This window comes from Colletes gigas, unplaced genomic scaffold (assembly GCF_013123115.1).
Source record: "Colletes gigas isolate AHSC1104 unplaced genomic scaffold, ASM1312311v1 Colletes_gigas_Sc00012, whole genome shotgun sequence".
NCBI classification, from domain to species: domain Eukaryota; kingdom Metazoa; phylum Arthropoda; class Insecta; order Hymenoptera; family Colletidae; genus Colletes; species Colletes gigas.
The window spans coordinates 5,827,408-5,849,994 of NW_025106641.1; the positions used below are offsets into that span (position 1 = coordinate 5,827,408).

General features: G+C 29.3%; 4 protein-coding genes across 12 annotated transcripts; 2 read left to right on the forward strand and 2 right to left on the reverse strand.

Moving 5' to 3' along the window:
* Positions 1–622: 622 nt before the first annotated feature.
* On the reverse strand, positions 623–20,888 carry LOC122399103 (spliceosome-associated protein CWC27 homolog). Of its 9 annotated transcripts, none has more exons than XM_043399513.1 (9): positions 20,818–20,888; positions 20,411–20,517; positions 2,759–2,889; positions 2,370–2,579; positions 2,097–2,297; positions 1,863–2,002; positions 1,534–1,788; positions 1,305–1,463; positions 623–1,236 (listed from the first exon to the last, which is right to left on the reverse strand). In XM_043399513.1, the coding sequence occupies exons 3-9, from the start codon at positions 2,798–2,800 to the stop codon at positions 717–719; spliced, it is 1,527 nt and encodes a 508-aa protein (XP_043255448.1). In that variant the 5' UTR covers positions 2,801–2,889; positions 20,411–20,517; positions 20,818–20,888; the 3' UTR covers positions 623–716. The 9 variants fall into 9 exon arrangements, with proteins under 9 accessions (XP_043255448.1, XP_043255447.1, XP_043255444.1 ...); XM_043399512.1 differs by having other exon boundaries at positions 2,759–2,910; XM_043399509.1 differs by lacking the exons at positions 20,411–20,517; positions 20,818–20,888 and adding an exon at positions 15,042–15,178 and having other exon boundaries at positions 2,759–3,080.
* LOC122398945 (dynein axonemal heavy chain 7-like) lies at positions 4,140–15,112 on the forward strand. The gene is made up of 2 exons (XM_043399215.1): positions 4,140–5,684; positions 7,770–15,112. Exons 1-2 carry the CDS (start codon positions 4,184–4,186, stop codon positions 15,110–15,112), a joined length of 8,844 nt encoding a protein of 2,947 aa, XP_043255150.1. The 5' UTR covers positions 4,140–4,183.
* On the forward strand, positions 15,342–17,368 carry LOC122399106 (NSFL1 cofactor p47-like). Its single transcript, XM_043399519.1, has 5 exons — positions 15,342–15,622; positions 15,988–16,405; positions 16,477–16,765; positions 16,844–17,047; positions 17,148–17,368. Exons 1-5 carry the CDS (start codon positions 15,521–15,523, stop codon positions 17,275–17,277), a joined length of 1,143 nt encoding a protein of 380 aa, XP_043255454.1. The 5' UTR covers positions 15,342–15,520; the 3' UTR covers positions 17,278–17,368.
* LOC122399105 lies at positions 17,499–19,952 on the reverse strand. Its single transcript, XM_043399518.1, has 2 exons — positions 19,715–19,952; positions 17,499–19,606 (listed from the first exon to the last, which is right to left on the reverse strand). Exon 2 carries the CDS (start codon positions 19,502–19,504, stop codon positions 18,191–18,193), a length of 1,314 nt encoding a protein of 437 aa, XP_043255453.1. The 5' UTR covers positions 19,505–19,606; positions 19,715–19,952; the 3' UTR covers positions 17,499–18,190.
* Positions 20,889–22,587: the final 1,699 nt, after the last annotated feature.

The window sequence follows — 22,587 nt, forward strand, 5'->3', positions numbered from 1 at the left end:
ATGGAAAAAAAAAAATAATACTTGATTCTATCACCCCTGTAAAATTTATATGAATTCCATTAGAGCGAAATGTTGCTTTATAAAATTAAACGGTTTATAAGTTTCTATCCTAGAACTTTGTAAATATATAATAAGTTAAAACCGAATAATTAATTACGTTTATTCGATATCGCGAAGTTACGTAAATACACGATGTGTATCGTTCGCTGTCAACAGATCGACTGAATCAGTGAACGAATATGTCATGCTTTGTATCAGTGCCTTATCAACTTTTACTGTGCCCGGGATAAGCTACCATCTATAAGTCTATTTGCACAAAGCCATGGTATTAATACTAATCTCCATCGCCATAAAAATATTAAAGTTATCTCGTGCAATATGGTAAACACGACCATGCGGCACCGATGGCACATCTCCAAATGTATTTTCACTGTTGCCGCCAAAATGTGATGTATATCACTCTACTACTTTATTACGTGAAAAAATATATCATCTACAATTACGAGAAATTTACACTCGAGTTGTAAATTATAAAAGTATCGTTAAAGAAAGTTCATTATTTGATAAACTTAATTATCATAATTCGATCTTTGTTTAAACAAAAAAAAAATGTATTTTATGTAATATCATTCTAATAATCCTGTACAATGCATTAAGTGATATAAGAAAACCTTACTATTATTTGAATGTTATACCAACATTGTTTATAATACACATTATTTATGACGGGAATCACTCCGCCTATTATCGTCTTTCGGTTTGTGTAACTTTTCCCCTCTTCGTCGTTTATTAAGCGGATTTCTTGGATCGTAAATTTCAAACCAATCGTCATCTTTCGTGCTCGCATCTTTGGCAAGGACAGGTGCCATTTCTTCGCAATGCAATGCATGCACCATCCATGATTCATCGCTTGGATCGAAATCCTCGTCTTTGCCGGTTTCTTTTTTTGGTGGAGTTGGCGGTCTTTCCGTTTTACTTTCCTTAGCATTTTGAAGTTTGGATTTAAATTTTTTTAATAAATCCATCGTAAAATCTTCGCGATTTTTACCCTTTTTAGGAATTTTCGACTTCGCCTCTTTGTACTTTTCTTGAGTTTCGATATACTGTTTCATAATTTCTGTTTTCTGCTCCTTCTTTGCTTCCTGTCCCTCTATTAATTTCTTTTCATCCTCCTTTGCTTTCCTCTCGTTCTTAACATCGCGCTTCAAGTCCCGAATCTCTTTTCTAATTTCCTCTCTGTACGAGAAATTAATCAGAAATACTTCAATATTATCATATAAAAGACATTAAGAAAAAGTACATACGCTTTCTTTTTACGTTCTTCTACTCTGTCCTTCCCAAGGTAATACTCTTCTTCCTTTGCATCTTTATCATCTTCAACGTCATCCACCTTATAATTTTCTACCTTCTTACATTCCTTTTTTGTATCTTTTAATTTACTTTTGATTCTTTCTTTCATTGCTCTAAAGATGTAATATTATACGTGAAAGTATAATCTTTGATATGAAAACAAATTGTAAGCAATAAACTCACTGTTTCTCGATCTTCGAAGCTTCTAATTCTTCGGGAGTTTTAGTGTCATCGTCGCTTTCCCAATCGCTATTACGATCTTCTTTCCTTTTTTTACTTGGAGGTCCAGCTGGTTCAATAGCTACTTGAGCACTTAATTTTGGATTAGTTGAATGATCGTGTGCCGATTTACCTTTACTAGTAAATTGTTTATTTAATATTGCAGATTCTTCCTCATCGCCCTCTGCCTCTTCCCCAAAAGATAAAAGGTTAAAATTTCTATAAATAAATATTCCACGATAAAAAATTTTGTTAATCTAAATAAAAGCTACAAATATTTTATAAAATATTACTTTATTCCTGATTTTTTATTTTTTGTACTATCCTTTGCTATTTCGGTATTCTGTGTTGTTACCCTAGATACAATATCGGTAAAAGGATTATTCAATATTTCTGTTTTTATAATTTTTGGTGGATAAAGAGGTTTATCATTCTGAAAGACAAACAAAAAATATTAGAATCTATACATTCTTTTTTAATCTTATACAGTAATTCATGGTCTTTTACAATAACTTAATCAAGATTACTTCATCTACGAGTGCTTCTTCAAGTTTAAGCATATTATATATAGTTTCTCCAGTAACTTTGCCAAAGATAGTATGCTTATTCTGCAACTCTGGTGTAGCACCGAGAGTGAAAAAGAATTGAGAACCATTATCATCTTTTGCAGCATTGGCCATGGCAAGCAAACCACGCCGGCAAAAACGTAATCTTGTATGGAATTCATCCTATTAGACATACGTAATACATTTATTTTCCAATAATGACAAAATCGGTTTCAACTATAAATTTAAACATACTTTAAATGATTGCCCATATATACTTTCGCCACCTTCGCCCGTGCCAGTTGGGTCACCACCTTGTGCTACAAACCCTTTGATGATTCTGTGAAATATAGTATCGTCATAATAACCCTCCATACATAATTGTATAAAATTTCTACAAGCTTTAGGTGCCTCCTTTGTCCATAACTCCAAATCAATATCCCCCACTGTTGTTTTCATCACCACCTATTTATAAAAAATTAATTAATTTTCATGGGATAAGATAAAATATATCTAAAATCAAATTTTTTACGTTGTTACGTACATGTTAATATAAGAATTTATATTATGAATGTATAACGTCACAGGTTATGACATCGAAAACAGATAAAAAATGTATTAAAATATCATAAATTTGTACTTACTTTACCAGTGGTAGGCGGTTCTTGTATATAAATATTGCTCATGTTTGTAGATGTTTATTAATATTGTCAAAAAATTGTTTGTTAATAGAAGCATGCCATGTTAAACTTCTATTCACCTTTGTCACCGATCACTAAGTAACAAATAATTTAACCTGTAAATATATGACACATCGTGACAGATATAATGAAACTGACATGAAATAATCTGTTGTAACGAAGAAATTGCGAAGATATTGCTATTTGTTATTTCATGACGTCCAGTTGTTGAAGTTTGTATTTCCTTTACCACACTACAGTTTACGCAAGTTTTAATTTGTATGTCCTGTAAAACTTAATAATAAATCATATTTACGTACATTTTTGTTAGATAATAACATACGTAAACCTTTCTTTTGCAGTACAATATATATACATAATATACTGGTGTTACCAAAGAAATATACTAACAACAAAATATTGACAAAACATTTTACTACCATAATGTAAAACTAAGTTGATAGTATAATTCATATATTTAATAATATATGTGTTATATGTATTAGTTGTGCTACAAAAATTTGTATCTATAATAATATAATGATTAAATAACAATATAAAATACTAATCAAGATAAACAATGTGAAACAGAATAGGACCAGTAAGTAATCATTTATCTAAAATAGATTTATATTCTAAGTTTATAAAAAGCATAATTTTACAGAAAGCTTCTTTTGCAAAAACTTATTTACACGGAATATGGATATAACTACAGTAAATGTACCCATTAATGATAGTTCAAATACTATTACATTAATGAATAATCATAGTTTATTGCACAATGAAATGAAAACTTGCTTAAAACATGTCTGTTTCAATGAATTTCCTGTTCATTGGGAGAAAAATATTTTAGACTTGTTACCACAAAAATATAAAAAGAGATATTCTGTATTAATACAATCAATGTTAAAGGAAGTAAAAGATATATATATTAAAGGCATGCAAAATCTTGTAATGAAAATTGTATTATCATTACCAAAAGAGGATAATTTATTTTCTACAATAAATTGTATAAATTATAAATTTTCAACAGAGGAAAGAACTTCCAATTATAATGCATTTCTTAAACATCACAAATTACTAACAAAAAAGTATTTTCTTTATTTAGAACCAATAAAATTTATTATACATATGGCACAACTTAAACTTCCTACAGTTATTTGTAACTTTGAATGTTATTATCATTTTGGACTCATGTCATTAAATGATTTTGAAGACATGATTAACAATGATATTAAAAAAGGATCATTCACAATAACAAATTACTTTTATACTGAAACATCCAAAGTTATAGCAGAAATAAAAATTTTAAGAAATGTAAGTACAAAAAGATTATCGCATATCATGCAGTGCATTACAAATGTTTTTGTACAACAAATTTTAAATCTGATGATAGAATCTATTAACTATATGTTAAATATTATGAGTAATGAATATTACTGTCCACAAATCAAGCTTCAACTTATTATGGAAAGCAATAAATTACTTATCAGCCCTAGTATTGAAGAAATATATTCAATATATCATAGTATAATTGATAAAATTGGCACAATTGCTCAAAATTTAATATCATTAGAAGAATGTTTGAATATAAAAACGCATTTAAAATATATTAAAATCAAATTACCAGATTGGTATATCAAGGAATCCCACAAAAAATTGCAAATTATATTAAATAATTTATTTGAACCCATAAACAAGCATGTGATGAATATGACTGAAGAGTTTTTTCCCATTTGTGCGCATGACACAAAGAAAAGAATATTATCATTAACTTCAGGCAACATAAATTTCGATTTATATCTTAAACAGATAGAAAAATATAACACATATATAAGAAAAGCAAATGCCATAACAGGAAACACATATTATACAATAGGGAAATTGGAACAGAATAAAGCTAAAGAAACTTTAAAGAAAGAGCTATATGATATTGTAAATGCTTTCTTGATTAAACTTGTTAATTATCATCAAGAATTCAATCTGTGTATCTGTTCAGAATTTGAAGATATAAAAACAAAAGCATTAAATATACCAAAAGATGCAAAATCTTTGATTGATCTAAGTGAATATATCTTACATGCATCAAAAGTATTAACAGAAAATCTAAAATGCAAAATTCAGAAATCAATACACATGTTAAGTACATTATTAGAAATTGTAATTTTATCAGAGAATCACATTATGTTAAATAAAAAAACAATTAATTGGTTACATGAAATTGAACCTATATTTAAACAAAATAATACATTGTGTGAAGCAATGAAAAATGAATTGGAAGATAACATGCAGAAAAGGATAAATGACTTGAATTTTGAAGTAGACAATATCGTTCCTCAACTGAGTGTTTTGGACAATATGGATGATATTAATAGAATTCAAGAATATGTTGAATATTATAGAGGACTCCTTAAACAAATAAATAAAATCAATTGCGAGATGCAAAGGATCAATGAGGAAGAAAAGTTATTCAAATTTCCTGAAACTGAGTTTCCTAAAATAAGTGAATTACATGAACTAATTGTGTCATTTTATGATCTTATTTATATTATCTATCAATGGCAAAAAGACAATAATGTATGGCTGGATGGCCCCTTTGAATGGCTAGATGCCACTATTATAGAAAAGAAAACATTAAATTATTTTGAAAAAATTACTGAAACAAGTAAAATATTTAAAACAAAAATTAAAATGGATCTAACTGCAAGTAAAAGTTTCAAATTTTCTGGTATTGCAGATGATCCAGATCCAATGCAACAGCCTGCTCCATTGAAATTATGCTGGCAGGCTCTTAATAGCATAAATGATTTTAAAAAATATTTATCATTAATAGTATGCATGTGTAATCCAGCACTACAAAAACGCCATTGGATAGAAATGTCTATAATATGCAATTTCGATCTTACACCAAATGCTGGAACTAGTTTAAGAAAAATTATTTCATTTGATCTGATGAATGATATTGAGAAATATGAAACTATTAGTATAAGTGCAAACAAAGAGTTAGAGTTGCAACAAAAATTGTCAGAAATGATTCAAGAATGGAATATAATTTCTTTTGAAATAGAAATTAATAAAGAATTTAATATCAGTGTATTTTCAAATTTAAATGATATAGAATTACTTCTTGAAAGTCATTTTATAATGATTGAAGAAATGATGACTTCAAATTTTGTCAAACCAATAGTTTCAACAGTAACAGAGTTCCTTATGTCACTTGTCAGAATTCAAAACATTATTGATCAATGGGATTACATTCAAGTATTGATGCTTTCTTTGGAACCCATCTTTTGTTATCCTAACATGGAAACATACTTACCTAAAGAATCAGTTTTCTATACACAAGTAAAAGAAATTCTGTTGAATATTCAGAACAAATTATGTGAAACTCCTACATTCATTGAAATGAATAATCCAATAATTTTTGAATCTTTATGCAATGCTAATGAAAAACTTGAATATATAAATCAAAGTGTAAAAAATTATATTGAAACCAAAAGATTATGTTTCCCAAGATTCTTTTTTCTATCTGATGAAGAAATTAAAGAAACATTATTTGAATCAAATAATTTAAAGAAATTGCATTTATCAATAAAAAAATGTTTTGAAGGTATACAGAAAGTACGAATTAATAAAGAAAAATGGATTTGTACCATTATTGGTAACTATGGAGAGGAATTACACATAGAAAAATTTATTCGTGTTTATTTTGATCATGAAGAAAAATGGTTAATATGTTTAGAAAATGAAATAAATGCTGCAATAAAGAAAAGCATTTTCCAATGTTGGGATATATTTAATAATACATTTACATACAATAGTATTGCAAATTTTCCGAGTATGGTAATTGTATGCGTTTTTCAACTTTACTGGACATGTACAGTACACAACTGTCTTATGTCAATTAATTTTGAAGCATTAAATTCTTTATACATAAAATACATTAATCATTTGAATTGTTTAGTTAATGAAATGAAAAAGTATTCAACAAAAAGGTACAGAGATGTGTTGATGTCTTTAATTGTCATTGTAAGTAATCAAAAAGACATAATTAAATTATTGTTAGACAAAAAAATTATTAAATCTACAGATTTTGAATGGGTTGCACAATTACGATACTATTTTGACGAAAGTTATATTAATGTATCAATGTTTAATACATGTATAAGGTATGGATATGAATATAGTTACTACAAACAACATATAATTAATACTACTCTAACAGATAGATGTTTTCATTCTCTTATGCAGGCATACAAATATCATTTATATGGGGCTATTACAGGACTACCTGCTACAGGAAAAACAGAAACTGTTACAAGTCTAGCAAAAGCTATTGCAATACAATTTCGTATCTTCAACTGTTCTGATATATTTTCTTATAGTTTTTTGTGTCAGGTACTTAAAGGATTTATTTCTTGTGGAGCATGGCTCTGTTTTGAAAATTTTAATAACTTGGAGCCTGAACTTCTATCTATGATTACTCAGAATCTTATTTGCATTTTTCAAGCAGTATCAACAAATCTAAAACTAATAACTTTTGAAGGTTCATCGCTGAATCTAAATCCAACTGGACATATTTGTGCTATCACGAATCTTGGTTTATCTAAACACTGTAATTTACCTGATAATTTGAAAATATTATTTAGAACTGTTTCTATGAGAACACCAGATATCAGTAGAATTGTGGAAGTTGAACTATTTGCTGCCGGCATATCTGACTCAAAGTTCTTAACTTCAAAATTAATTACACTTTACAAAATACTGTCTGAACAGCTGTGGTGTGAATCATGTAACACTTTTAATGTATGCTCTGCAAAGGCAGTTGTTAGAACTATAGTTTATTTAAAAAGGAGTTTCCCAAATGAAAATGAAACTATGTTACTTTTACGTTCGTTAATCGATGTTAATCTTCCCAAGCTTTGCAATGTGGATACACTTATCTTCAAAAATATATTACACGATATATTTCCCGACATTGTTTTACTCCCTCCCAATTATACAATATTTTTAAAGACCCTTGAAACAGTATGCGAATCTAAATCTCTGTACATTCATGATGTCTTCAAACTTAAAATCATACAAATATTTGAAATAATGTACATTCATCAAGCTCTAATGATTGTGGGTGATCCTCTTGTAGGAAAAACAGAAATTCTACATGTTCTCATAGATATATTGTCGTCCTTACATAAACAAGAGGTTGAATTTGGTGTTAATGTAAAACTGGAGACTGTAATTCCAGGAGCACCCAATGTTAACCAACTGTTTGGTCATTTTGATGAAAGATCAAAAATTTGGAAGGATGGAATATGCTCTAAAATATTTCGTTCTTTTTCAGAAAATGATTTTTTTGATAAAAAATGGATAGTATTCGATGGGCCCTTAAATGATGTATGGATTGAGAGTTTATATACAGCTCTTGATACAAACAAAGCATTATACTTGGCATCTGGTGAAAAAATTAATATAACAGATTCAGTGTCTATTATCTTTGAAACAATGAATATGATAGAGATTTCTCCTGCTATTTTATCAAAATGTGGTATAATCTACATTGAATCGCATTCTGTAGATTGGAGACCATATGTTAAAACACATATTTATAAACATGATATCTACAATGGGTATGAAGAAACATTATACACATTATTTGAATGGGTAACAGATCCTTCTTTAGAATTTATACAAAAGCACTGCACTTCAACTTCAATTGTTGGACAATTACATTGTATAATGTCCACATTAAATTTACTTGAATTGTATTTACAGGATGCTAAAATAGAAAATACAGAAGAGAAGGGGAAAACGAATCATTTTGAAATATGGATACAAGCTGCGCTTATATTATCTATTATATGGGGCTTAGGAGGCAATTTAGACATGGATTCTCACATTAAGTTTAATTCATTTTGTACATCACTTTGGAATGGTACAAATGAAGAATATCCAAAACCAGAGTTAATTAAGAATTTTGATATAACATTACCTCATGAAGGTTTAATACAAGATAATTTTTACATTTTCAAAGGTATTGGAAATTGGAAGTATTGGGGTGATATATTAAAAAGTGAAAAGATATTAGAAACGCATAATTGCAATGAAGTTTTTATATCAACAATTAATACTATGAAATATAATCATGTGTTCTTAAAACATATTAAATACAAAAAACCTTTCATTCTTTGTGGAGATCTATCTATTGGTAAAACTTCTTTAATGAGAAATTTACTGAAAAATAAATTATTAGAAGAAAAATATTTAATCAACTTTTTTAGTTTCACATCTTTAGATACTGTTTTTAAAACGCAACAGTTGTTACTTTCAAAATTGAATAAAATAAAAAAGAGACACTATGGGCCACCAAAAAATCAATTTTGTATTAGTTTCATAGATGATCTTAATGTAGAAATGAACGAATGTAAATCAAAAAGTATTTTAGAGTTTCTTCGGCAATATCATAGTTATGGCTATTTTTATGATTTTGATGAACCTGAGAAAATTTTTATTCGTGATATTATGTTTTCACTTGCAATTACAGGAAACACCAGAACTAAAATATGTTCCCGATTTTTAAGATATTTTAATTTATACACTATGTATACACCATCTACAGATACTGTATTCAGAATATTTTCAAATGTACTTTTCATCAATTTAAAAAGAAATCTCTTTGCTGCAGATGTTCTAAGTAGTGTAACTAGTATAACTAATGCCACAATTGATATTTATAACTCTCTGAATAAAACATTACGACCAATACCAGCCAAATTCCAATACCAATTCAGTATAAGAGATATAAGTAAAGTAATTAATGGATGTAGCCTTCTCCAGAAGGAATCAATTGAAACTAAAGTTACTTTTATTCGTCTTTGGGTACATGAAATATGGCGCGTTTTTGGTGATAGGATATTGGATAACAGTGATAAAGACTGGCTCTTTTTGCAGACAAGAGAAATTGTCAAATGCCATTTTAAAGATTCATTTGAAACAGCTTTTGATTATTTACCTAAATTTGAAAACAATCAAATTACAAAGGATAGCTTTAACGATTTAATGTTCAGCAATTTTATGGATATAGAACAAGAGAAAAATAAAAAATATGAAGAGATAAATTCTATGGAAAAGTTAAAAACTAAAATTCATTTTTATCTAAATGAATACAATAATAATTTTAGAAATCAAATTGATATAGTTGTAACACAGTATCTGTTGGAATGCTTGATTAAAATTTCAAGAATTCTAAGTACACCAGGAGGTAATTTAGTGATGATTTCTAGTATAGGATCTGGTAGAAAATCCATAACAAGCCTTGCTGTTTATATGCAGCGACAAGAACTATTTGAACCATCTGTACATTCCTGTAATGATCTCGATATATGGAGAAAGAATTTAAAAACAGTTCTACAAAAGTGTGGTGGATTAAGAAAGAATGTCACATTTTTTTTAAAAGACAAACAAATAACAGATCATTTTCTTTGTGATATTAGTAGCTTATTAGCTACTGGAGAAATACCCGACTTATTTTCTATTAATGAAAGGCATGATATTATTGAAATGGTACGTTTACATGCTCAAGGTGGCAATAGGAACACAGAAGTAAGCATTCGTTTTGTGATGAATTATTTTTTAGAACAATGTAAAAACAACCTGCACATTGTTATATGTTTCAATTCTACAAATAAAGCAACTAGATTGTATTTACAAAAGTATCCAGAACTAGTGAAATATTGTACAATAAATTGTTATGAAACATGGCCAACAACTGCACTTACACAAATAAGCACAAAATACATTCAAGATATTAAAGTTCACGAAAATATAAAAACAGATGTAGTAAAAGCCTGCATAAAATTATATAACAATGCACAAGAGATAAGTACTGAATATTGTAATGGAACTGACAGAACAAATCATATTACATTATCTGCATTTTTACACATGCTGAAATTATATACTCATCTTATGTCAAAAAAACAAAACGATATTGTTACAACAAGGAGTAGATATTTAGCAGGCCTGGAAAAACTGGAATTAGCAGCGCAACAAGTTGAAAAAATGAAGGGTACATTAACAATATTAAAACCACAATTAGAGTTATCTGCTCAGCAAACTATGACAACTATGAAGGAAGTGGAAAATGAAAATGCTACTGTAGAAGGAGCAACTATTCTTGTACAACAAGAAGAAGAAATAGCAAATAAGAAAGCAGAAATTGCTGGGCAATTAAAAGTCGAATGTGAAGCTGATCTTGCTGTAGCAATCCCGATTCTAGAAGATGCTGTTGCTGCATTAAATACATTAAAACCCACAGATATTACCCTTGTAAAAGCTATGAAAAATCCACCCGATACTGTTAAACTGGTAATGGCTGCAATTTGTGTTATGCTGGATGTACCTCCAGATAAACCCATTGATCCAGTTACTGGTAAAAAATTTACAGATTATTGGGGCCCAAGCAAACGTATTTTAGGTGACATGAACTTTCTACAAAATTTAAAGGACTATGACAAAGATAATATTTCACTAAATATCATGCAAATTATTAAAAAAACATATATGACAGACAATAATTTTAAACCACATGTTGTTGCCAAAGCATCAAGTGCTGCTGAAGGGCTTTGTAAATGGGTACGTGCAATGGTATCTTATGATGAAGTTGCAAAGGCAGTTGCACCTAAAAAGGAAAAATTATCGACTGCGCAAACAGAATGTAATGAAGCAGAAGCTTTTTTAAATGAAAAACGTAGAACGCTTTCCGCATTAAATGCAAAACTTGCTGCATTGAATAACAGCCTTCAAGAAACATTGAAACAAAAAGTTAAACTTGAAAAGGAAGTAGAAAACTGTACTGATAAACTTAATAAAGCAGAGAATTTAATTGCAAGCCTAGGAGGGGAAAAAAATCGCTGGATGCAATGTGCGGAGAATCTTCAAGAAAATTATAATAATCTTGTGGGAGATATGATAATATCATGTGGAATAATAAGTTACATGGCATCATGCAGAACTGTTTTTCGTGATCAAATTTTGGAACACTGGAAACAATTCATAAGAGATTTAAAAATTCCATTTACTATAGACTACAATTTAGTAAATGTGCTTGGAGAAGAAAATGAAATAAATCATTGGTATTTTTGTGGATTACCTAAACACAGGTTTTCCGTTGAAAATGCAATCATTATGAATAATTCTGAACTCTGGTGCTTATTTATTGATTCTCATAATCAAGCAAATCAATGGATTAAAACAATTGAAAAAAAGAATGATTTGAAAGTTATTAGACTCACTGATTCCGATTATATGTCAGTTATTCAATCTAATGTTGAAAATTGTAATCCAATATTAATTGAAAACGTAGGGGAAAATCTAGAAATTTTGTTAGATCCATTTCTTCTAAAACGAATTTACATAGATGGAAAAACATCACAATTTAACACTGGTTGCAATGCTATAAAATATTCACATAATTTTCGATTATATATTACAACAAGGCTATTCAATCCTCAGTACTCGGCCGAGGTATTTAGCAAACTTACAATAATTGATTTTTCTATTCCAAATGAAGCTCTGCAAGACAAACTTCTAGATCTTGTCATTTTTAAAGAAAAACCAGAACTTCAAGAAAAATTTGAAATTTTGCTTATGGAAGATGCTAATAACAAGAAAATATTAAAACAACAAGAAGATAATATTTTATATACTTTATCTTCAACAACCATAAACATTCTTGAAGATGAGAATGCTATAAAAACTTTAGATTCTTCAAAAAACCTTACCTTAAATGTGGTTAAAAGACAAGAGATATCAAAAGTAATGTCTTTAGAAATCAATAAATTTCGGAAAAGTTACTTACAGTTTGTTAAATATTGTGTAGATTTGTTTAATACACTTAATGCCTTGTCATACTTAAATTATATGTATTGTTTTTCATTTCCATGGTTTATGCAACAATACATTCGATCAATCGAAACTTCAAATAAAAGTACCATTCTTGAAAAACGATTAACGTTTCTAAAGTCTTCATTTACTCATAGTCTTCATACAAGCATTTGTAAATCTTTATCAGAAAAACATAAGGCGTTGTATTCTTTCTTATTGTGTTCTAAAATGTTATTGGATGATAAACAAACGACAGAAGAAGAAATTAAATATTTTATGTCCCCGAACAGGAATCACATTAATACTACTTCTGATAATATGCTTAATTGGCTGCCACATGATATTTGGATAAAAATTTGTAATCTTAGTGAAACATTATCTGCTTTTTATGGTCTTGCAGATGATTTTTGTTCTAATGACAAGGCTTGGAAGCAATATTATGCTTCTGAGTTACTTCAAAGTCACTTATTACCACAACCTTGGATAAATAAATTAACTGTATTTCAAAAACTTATACTTACTAAAACTTTGCGACCTGATAAAATTATACTACATATTATGCACATGATAGAAAATATGTTGGGAAATATTCAAAATTATTCCCCGCAACTTAAAGTATCAAGATCACACATGGAATCCAGTTGTTTAACTCCTCTTTTATTTATTTTACCAAGTTGTTCGTCGCCTTTATCTCTTATTAATGCATACGCAAGAACAAAAGGCTACTTGTCAAAGTTTATCTCTGTATCTATGGGCAAAGGTCAAGAAAAGAAAGCTGAGCTTCTCGTACAAAAAGCTCAGAGAGAGGGAGGTTGGGTTTTTTTGCAAAATTGTCATGTAGTACCACATTGGATGGATCAGCTTGAAAAAATTTGTGAAAATTGCAATATTTCCAATGTGTCAATAAATTTCCGGTTATGGTTGTCTAGTTATCCTACTAAAAAATTTCCTATTAGTATATTACAAAATAGTATAAAAATTGTACACGATTATCCATTGAATATCAAAGAAACGTTGCTAAACATTTATCAATCTGAACCTATAATAAACAAAGAATTTTTTGAAGGATGTCCTGGAAAAGATAAAATTTTTTCAAAGCTTCTCTTTGGATTATGTTTCTTCCATTCGATAATAAAAGAAAAGAAATACTTCGGGATTCAAGGTTGGAATATACCATATGATTTTGATCATTCTGATCTTAACCTATCCATCATGCAAATGCAACATTTAATAAACAATACTGACTATGTACCTTTTGATATTCTTCTGTACTTAATTGGGGAATGCAATTATGGCGGAAAAATTATGGATGATTTTGATAACAGAAGTCTGAAGTATCTTTTGAACGATTGTTGCAATTTAAATCTAATTAAAGATCGGTATTATACATGTTCAAATGGCATACAAGAACTGATACCGCAAAGATGCGAATATCTTCGTGTAATTGAACACATTAAAAAAATGCCTTTGGATTTGTCATCAAAAATTTTCGAGTTCAATAAGAATGGCGTTATTATTCGTGACACAATGATAGCCACAGAATTTTTATCATATCTCTCATCCATGAATTCTATTGTTTCATTACCAAATGATCAATTATTTCAAGATCAAGTACTAACTTTAATTAACGATATTAATGATAAATTACACGATTCATTTAATATTAACGAATTACAAGAGAAGGGTACCTTTTTCCACGAGGAACCCATAGAAAGAATCCTTTTTTGCGAAGTAAAATTATTAAAAAATATTTTAAAAGTCATAACTGAAACGTTAAATAATGTAAAACTGGCGTTTGATGGTTATCTTCCATTTACTGATTCGTTAAGCAAGCTAACACAAGAAATATGCGAGAATAAAGTTCCATGTTCTTGGAAAAATGTACAAAGCAATATTACAATTGAAAACTTATCGTGCTACATCGATAATTTGATAAAACGTGCAAATTTTATTAAACAATGGGCGAATCAAGGATGTCCTAGAATTATTTGGCTCGATGCTTTATTTTTTGCTAAAATGTTTTTCTCTGCGATTTTGTTAACATTTTCCAAAATACACAATATATCTATCGAAGACGTCGGATTTGAATTTGAAGTTACAACCGAGGAAGAAATGGATAGAGAAAATGACGACGTTTATTTTATTCGCGGTTTGCACTTATCTGGAGCTCGATGGAACATTGAAAAAAATATATTGACAGAAAGTTTCGCAAATGTATTCTGGCAGGACATGCCGCCTATACGTTTCAAATGCATACGAAATAAAAAAGATATAAACGAAGTTTATGAATGCCCCGTCTACGTTTCCGCCGTTCGACGTACGGATAAAAATGTATTAATTTCAAACAATTACGTTATTAGCATACCTCTAAAAACTGACAAGCATCAGACTCATTGGATAAAATGCGGTACAGCCTTATTTTGTCACGTTTCATAGTGTGAAGATATTTAAAGAACATAATTGCGTATAATATTGTGCAATTTTGTTTAAGAAACATTTCTGATATAACACGTTTGTGCAATCTTTAATAATATTTGGTAATATGTATTAAATACAATAAACATTATTATATATAGCTATGACGATTCTATTGTGCGCAATTGCCGAAAATAGTAAAAAATTAAAAAGTAACGTGGAACGTGTATTCGAACATTTCGCGGATTTGTTCGCTATGCGTATCCGGTTCAGTTCCATATAAATGGAAGGAATGACAGGTAAATTGAAGAAATTGACGTAAAGTTGAATTACCGAACAAAGAAAATCATTGTCAGAGGAATATTTGAAGTAATTAGAATTAGATATAATCTACGATAATCACTTTGAGCGATATTGTATTTGTTCTCAATGGCGAGCCACGAAGACTTGGTTTCGCAATTTACAGATGTAACTGGTGTTGAATCTGAACGAGCACAATTTTACCTTGAGTCATCTGCTTGGCAGCTCGAGGTGAGACAGCATATTTATTAAATATCTTATTAATTTTAATGTAAAAAGTTTTACTTCATGGATGTGTCACTTTTAAAACAACATCCTCCTATTCAAAACAATTTCAACACTAGTTTTATATAACCTTAAACGCAACAAATTTTAATTCCCCGATAATACATAATTGTGTCTTTCGAGAATGTTTTGAAAACAAATGTTTGTTTTTATTATTTTACTATAGACTTGATTAAAGTATGAAATGTTTCATGGAGTACAAATCCATGATCATGTTACAATGAAACAATTAAAAGTTATTAACACAATTCATTGTTTAAATAATTCGTGTATCCTTTTGTATTTTGTACAGTTATTTGAAATATTTTCAGGTTGCTCTTGCCAGTTTTTATGAAAATGACGAACCTGCTGCATTAATTAGCGAACCTGTTGAGGAAACGGTAGACGAAGATTATAGAAAGGTTGCACAAAAAATTGTGGAAAGCGTAAAACCTTCAGAAATTGAAGGAAAACCGAAAGCAAAACCTAGGTTTACTACTTTTAGTGATCTTAAAGAGAAAGAAAGTAGCCCTGAAAAGGAAGAAGGACAAGCATTTTATACTGGTGGTTCAGAACATAGTGGACAACAAGTTTTAGGACCAGGAAAGAAGAAAGATATTGTTAGCGATATGTTTAAATCGTGTCAAGGACAATCAGTCGATGTAAAACCAAAATCAAGTGGACAACAAAGACCAAATACCTTTAGTGGTACTGGATACAAATTAGGTCAAACTAATTCTGATACAGAAGGTATTACTACAAGCACCAATAATTCGTGGCTTATATTTCAATAGAAAACATTCATAATTTGTTTCCTTCAGTCGTTACTGCTACATCTTCTAATCATCAGCAATCCAACTCTGGACCTATTACTTTAAAATTATGGAAGGATGGATTTACTATAAATGACTCTGAGCTTCGTTTGTACAGCGATCCCGGAAATAGAGAATTTCTTGACACTATTAAGCGAGGTGAAATACCAACAGAAATACGTCACGAAATTGAAAGTAACGAAGCATGGCTTGTTATGGAAGACCACCGTCACGAAACATACGTTCCGTCAAAAGTCAAAGTAAAAGCTTTTACTGGAAAAGGTCTTATGTTAGGAAGGTATATAATATATCTTGCACAAAAAATAATTTGCAGATATACTTTACACTATATAATTTTATTAATGTCCGTATTCAGTCCCTCTCCAGCAACAGTTGGTATGACAATACCAATAGATCTTGCAGATCAAACTGCAAACGAATCACAGGCAAAGAAACAATTGAATTTGGATGAATCAAAACCCATTACAACATTACAAATTCGTCTTGCTGATGGTACTAGCATAAAAGCACAATTTAATTTAACACACACGATCAACGATTTGAGGCAATATATAACTACGTATCCTTTTATAATTAATATCAGAGGTTGTAAACTTTGGGAGCTGGAGATTTTAAACCTGTTTTCTGTTTAGTATATTCCTTAATTAATTATACTTTAGTATGAGACCTCAGTATGCTATGAGAGAATTCAGTTTATTAACAATATATCCTACTAAGGAACTTGTTGAAAATAAAACTATTGAAGAAGCTGGTTTACAAAATACAGCAATAATTCAACGATTGAAATAAACGTTTTTTCTAGATCCTTAGTTATGAAAGTTTGAGTGATGTAACGATTAGATGATTCTTAAATATATATTAAAAATATTTGAAAGTAATAGTTCAATATTTTTTTCGTAACTGACTGAAACTTGCTTTATTATTTTCCATTTTTATTTTGAATTTAATTTTCGTTACCTAACGCTAATTTTTCTGAAATAATACAGGGAAATGTTACTAAACCGAAATACGACATTGAACTTTCTATTAGTAACATATAATTAAATTACAGAAACTTTTGTACAATGATAATAAAGTCATCAATGCAATAATTTGTTTTTTATATGTGTACAATTACTAGAGGTGTATAAAAATCCAAAAATGTCAGGTTGAATCGGAACGGGTCTCCGAAGCTTTTGAGATTTCCGAGAGAATCAGGACCTTCGACAATATTCAAGATTTTAATTTACTAATTAAACGTTCCTGACTCTTTCGAAAACAGAAAACTTCGGGAACCTGATCCAACCTGACACGATCTTTTTCCGACTTGTCCCGACTTCGAGTTAAATTTTGTTTTAAATAATAACGAATAAGTTAGGAAAATGTTTCTTATTTACTTTCAAAAATAAAATTTTTCGAACAGAGAAATATATTAATGCATGAAAGGTATTTAATATAACAGCTATTATTAGGCCTTCAGGAATACTTATATTTGTATACAAATTGCGAAGTTGTAAGTATTAAAGTGATAGATGTTTTGCATTATACTAAAATTTTTTTAACAGCATTTGAAAATTTCATGTTACACAATTACATTCTTACATTTATATTGTACTATACTTATAAATAGATCAGACTTTCCAATTAAAATTATTTATGGCAATTGTATTGAAACTATACATTAATTGTGAGTTGGAAGTACTAAAAAGAATATTATTTATTATCATTTGTTTAATAAAAGTTTACTTTCTGTCATGAACTTTTTAAACATTGGTGAGTTTTGTATATCTTCTTTAAACCTTAAAATTGTAGTGTCTTGGGTGCTTGCATCTGGATTTGGTTTCTCAAAACAATATTTATACCGATTTAACGTAACTAACTCTTTTCCAACTTCTCGCGTATAAACATTACCTTTCTTTAAAGTTTCATGTGCATTATATATATAAGTGGGCAGATTATCAATAATACTTGGATCAATATGTGTTTTTTTAAAGATTGTATATGTTGAATTTTTAACAAGCGCATTATCTGCTTGTTGTGTACAAAATATCAATGTTTTTATTTTGTAATGATTAGCTTTCATTCTAGATCGTTTAAAATCTGTCACTAAATCGATAAGAGAATGATGATATTTTAAAACTACATATTCTTCCCACGACATGGTAATAACATACATAACTTTTTTGTATGTACGATACAGACAATCAGCCTGTATAAGATCCTTGATTATATTAGGATGAATTTCAGAAAAAGGAAAGTTCCATGGCACTGTTACATATGTAAACTTCCAATATGGATTTTGAGACTTGGATAATTCTTTTAAGTTACCATTAAAGTCACTGGGAATACCAAAGTCATATATTATAAAATTATCCATACCAATTGTATCATGAAAATTTATGAAAGCAATCATATCTGATGAATGCATGGGTTTAGTTAATGGTGGTGTTACACATACTCCAACATTAGTATAATTTAAACTACGCGATTGATTTTTAATTGGCAATATGGGCATGTTGTTAAGATTCGTATTGGACTTTGTTAGAAATGTTATCCCTACTGGTATTTTATTTTTGGTGTACGTACAGTAGAAATGATACCCATTATAATTTGAACTTTTCTCAGTGTTTGTAACATTAGAATCGCTACCGATCAAAATATATGTAAAGCTCCCTAAAATTGGTTTAATTTCATTTTCAAAGAATATCACACATTGCATGTCTTGAATGCTATTTAGCGAACCAAAGCCTATTACTTGAACTTCTTTTTCATGTATATTATATGCAGAATAAACATATAAATCATTATCTAACCTTTGCCAAGAGGAAAGAGGTTCCTCAAATTTCATATTAAATTTAGTGATTACTGGCACATTGTTTGTACAGTTTGTTTCAACGTTCTTTTGGTTCGGCTTACCAAAGTAATTGAAAACTTCTAAGACATATCTTAACCTATTGTATTCATGTCTATAAAATAATAGAGACACAAGACTCACTACAGCGGTCACAGCAAGTGCAGCTTGGTAATACTTTCGCATTCTTTAAGTTTTAATGTAGCAAATATCAACGATTTTAATTTTTTATATATCAATTCATATTTTAAATTGCCTTTGGCCTGTTTATCATACATGGATAAAATTCTGAAATAAAAATGTTATTTAAACAATTAACTATTTAATATAAACAATAGTTAGAACACTAATTCGAACATGTAACGACTGTACATAGTCTAATTTGATTACGCGTACCTGAAAAATAAGGCAATGATTGACGTCCTGTGATTTGTGTAGGTATTGTTATTGTTATTAAAGCAACTCATACACAATTCTATTTAACCTCGTCAATAATTGCTCGACTTATTATGCACTGAGTAATCACTTATTACGTTACATCAAAAGTATAACAACTATTAGTTAAATATTACAAGCCTTACTAGAAATTAAATTAGAGGCTCGATAACCAAGCTGGAAGTGCTATAATATGGACTTCATTACTTATGGACTATGTGCAAACAAAACCACGTGATTGCGACTGACAAAGTTAGTATACTGTAATTGTGGTGCCATCTGACTATTAAAATAAGAATTATTTCTCTACAAAATCTCACGGACCTGAACTCAGCATTCATTGATCTCTAAAATTATTGATTTAGAATGAAATTAAACTATAAGGATTGAAACTAAATCTCGCGATTCATAAAACAGGCAGAGCCACGATACTCTCGAAATACTTTAAAATTGCGCAAGAAACGCTGGCTTTTTAGTATGGCGTAATTCCCATTTAATTTACTACTTGATCAAAATCGATAATAAAGCAAATTAAAAAATTATTTATTATTTAATCTTAACACTGATATATTCTGCTTCCGGCAAATAATAACACGATAAAATGATAAAAATATATAAAAAATATATAAATGTTATTATATGTATATTAAATTTTACCTATCCCTATTAGACCATTTGAAGTTGGCGCCATTTGAATGTTTCCAAGTGTAGTGGCGTCCATTGCGTGCCGGTAGCTTGCCTTCTATTCGAATTCCAATTAGAAACTGTAACAGAAATGAAATACAAATTAAAATCAAATGCATTAAAGTACATGAACGATTATTATAATCAAGTAATGATTAAATCCTAGCCGTCTTACTAGAGATCGTGATTAAATTCAGAGAGACAAGTTAACAATTAACACCGGTCGAATGCTAGAGAAAAAGTACGAAAATTATTCAATATTTGTTACGATGTTGATTGAATTTATAATAAAAACTGTATCAATATTATGCGAAAGCACCGTTAGAGAGTAAATGCGAGTAATGATAACGAAGAAATATCAAAAAGTTAGAAATACATACTTCGTTGGTCGCAAAACGCCGACACGTCTTGCTACACCAACTTTTACAGCAGGAATAACGACCTCACGCTGTAACCGGTAACGCTCGCGAATTAAACGGAGGGTGGGGGAAATTCCGATGTCTCCCGAAGTCCGTTGTCTTCGACGTTAGATGGCGACGCAAGCATGTGCGATTGAAAAATATTTTCAATTATTGTTATTACTATAAAAAATATCGCTTTTATAAATAAATTAAATTGATGAGCATTATTTTTTCGTATTGATAATAATAATTGAAAATATTTTTCGATCGCACATACTTAAGGCGCCATCTAGCGTAGAAATGGTAAAAATTCTAGATTAAGAATTTTGTACTTGTAATAATTAACAATTGTTAAGTTTGAAATCTGCCAAATTTACTCTTGCAAGTTTCTATTGCAGTTATACATACGCATATTTTTGTAGCTAGATCTATGAGCTCCATTATTAATAATTATTTACAAATTAAAATGTTATTCTATCTATTTTTCTTATTTTTTCATAATGAATCACCTCCTGTCCGCTTGTACACGTTATTCGAGAACACCCTGTGTATCTCGAAAATTGAAAATCGATGTATCATATAATTCATGTCATTTGAACATTATAAATACGTTAATTTAAAATCCATACACTCGCAATTTGTAAATAATTTTCAATTTAAACTTTTAATAATGTAGCAACAAATGACAAGATCCTTGAATTTGCTAATATTACCGATAGCAGTGGTTGAGGAGATTTAAATATAGAGTGTACCGCAGAATTACTAATTTCTCATGTGTTCGGTATTCCAGTTCTTAAGAATAATTTCCATTAAATGTCGAACCATAATCTATCCTACCCTCGTCAATGTTCGATTTATTTTTCTTTTAATATAAGAATAAAAATAATATTAAAATCTCTATAATAATTTTTTATTTCAAACGCCAGATCAAGGCTAATGAGAGAGTACGAAAAGAAAAGTATTGTGGGTTTTCGACTATGATAATAATTATTTTTCTTTATATATTTATTTATTTAACCTTTTACGTAATAATTTCAAGTGTGAAGTGTTGATTGAAATCCAAATATAACCCAATTCTTCTTTCCGATATATGTCACCTTCGGTACGATTGCGTTTCGAACATACTTGCGTCACAATCGTGAATATTTATTACGAATGAAACCGTCGTTTACATATTTACATTAATGCTAATGTCTCTTGTAACCATTGCTCTTTTTGTTAACTTAATTTACGCTTCACCTATATTGCCAAGTTCAGTTATAAATATTATCAACATTATATTTACGTTGTGAAATAAAACTTCAAATTATTTATGTTACTAGTAAATTTATGAAACAATTAATTAACAAGCATATATTTCAGTTCGAACTTATTTTTGCAAATAAATTCTTATAATTTTATCTCGTTTTAAAATAATCGCAACTTCCGTATGTTTATTCGTTTTATGTAATTTGTACATTTTAAATAACAAACATTCGTTCACAAGCGTGATCCATTAAATTTACTTGCAAATCATACTTAACTTTCGTAACTTGTGTCTTTAAATTTCTGTTATCAGAATCTCCGAATTTAGTTCACACTTAATGACCTGTGCTAATTTTGTTGTTTATTAAGAAAGGTATAAAAAAAAAGTAAGCAAGTCATACTGAACGTACTCGGTACATATAGTTCAATAAAAATCTGTACTAAATGAAAATGAAAAAAAGTCTTGGTGTAGGTTACATAAATGTACATAATTCGAGCTGGAAA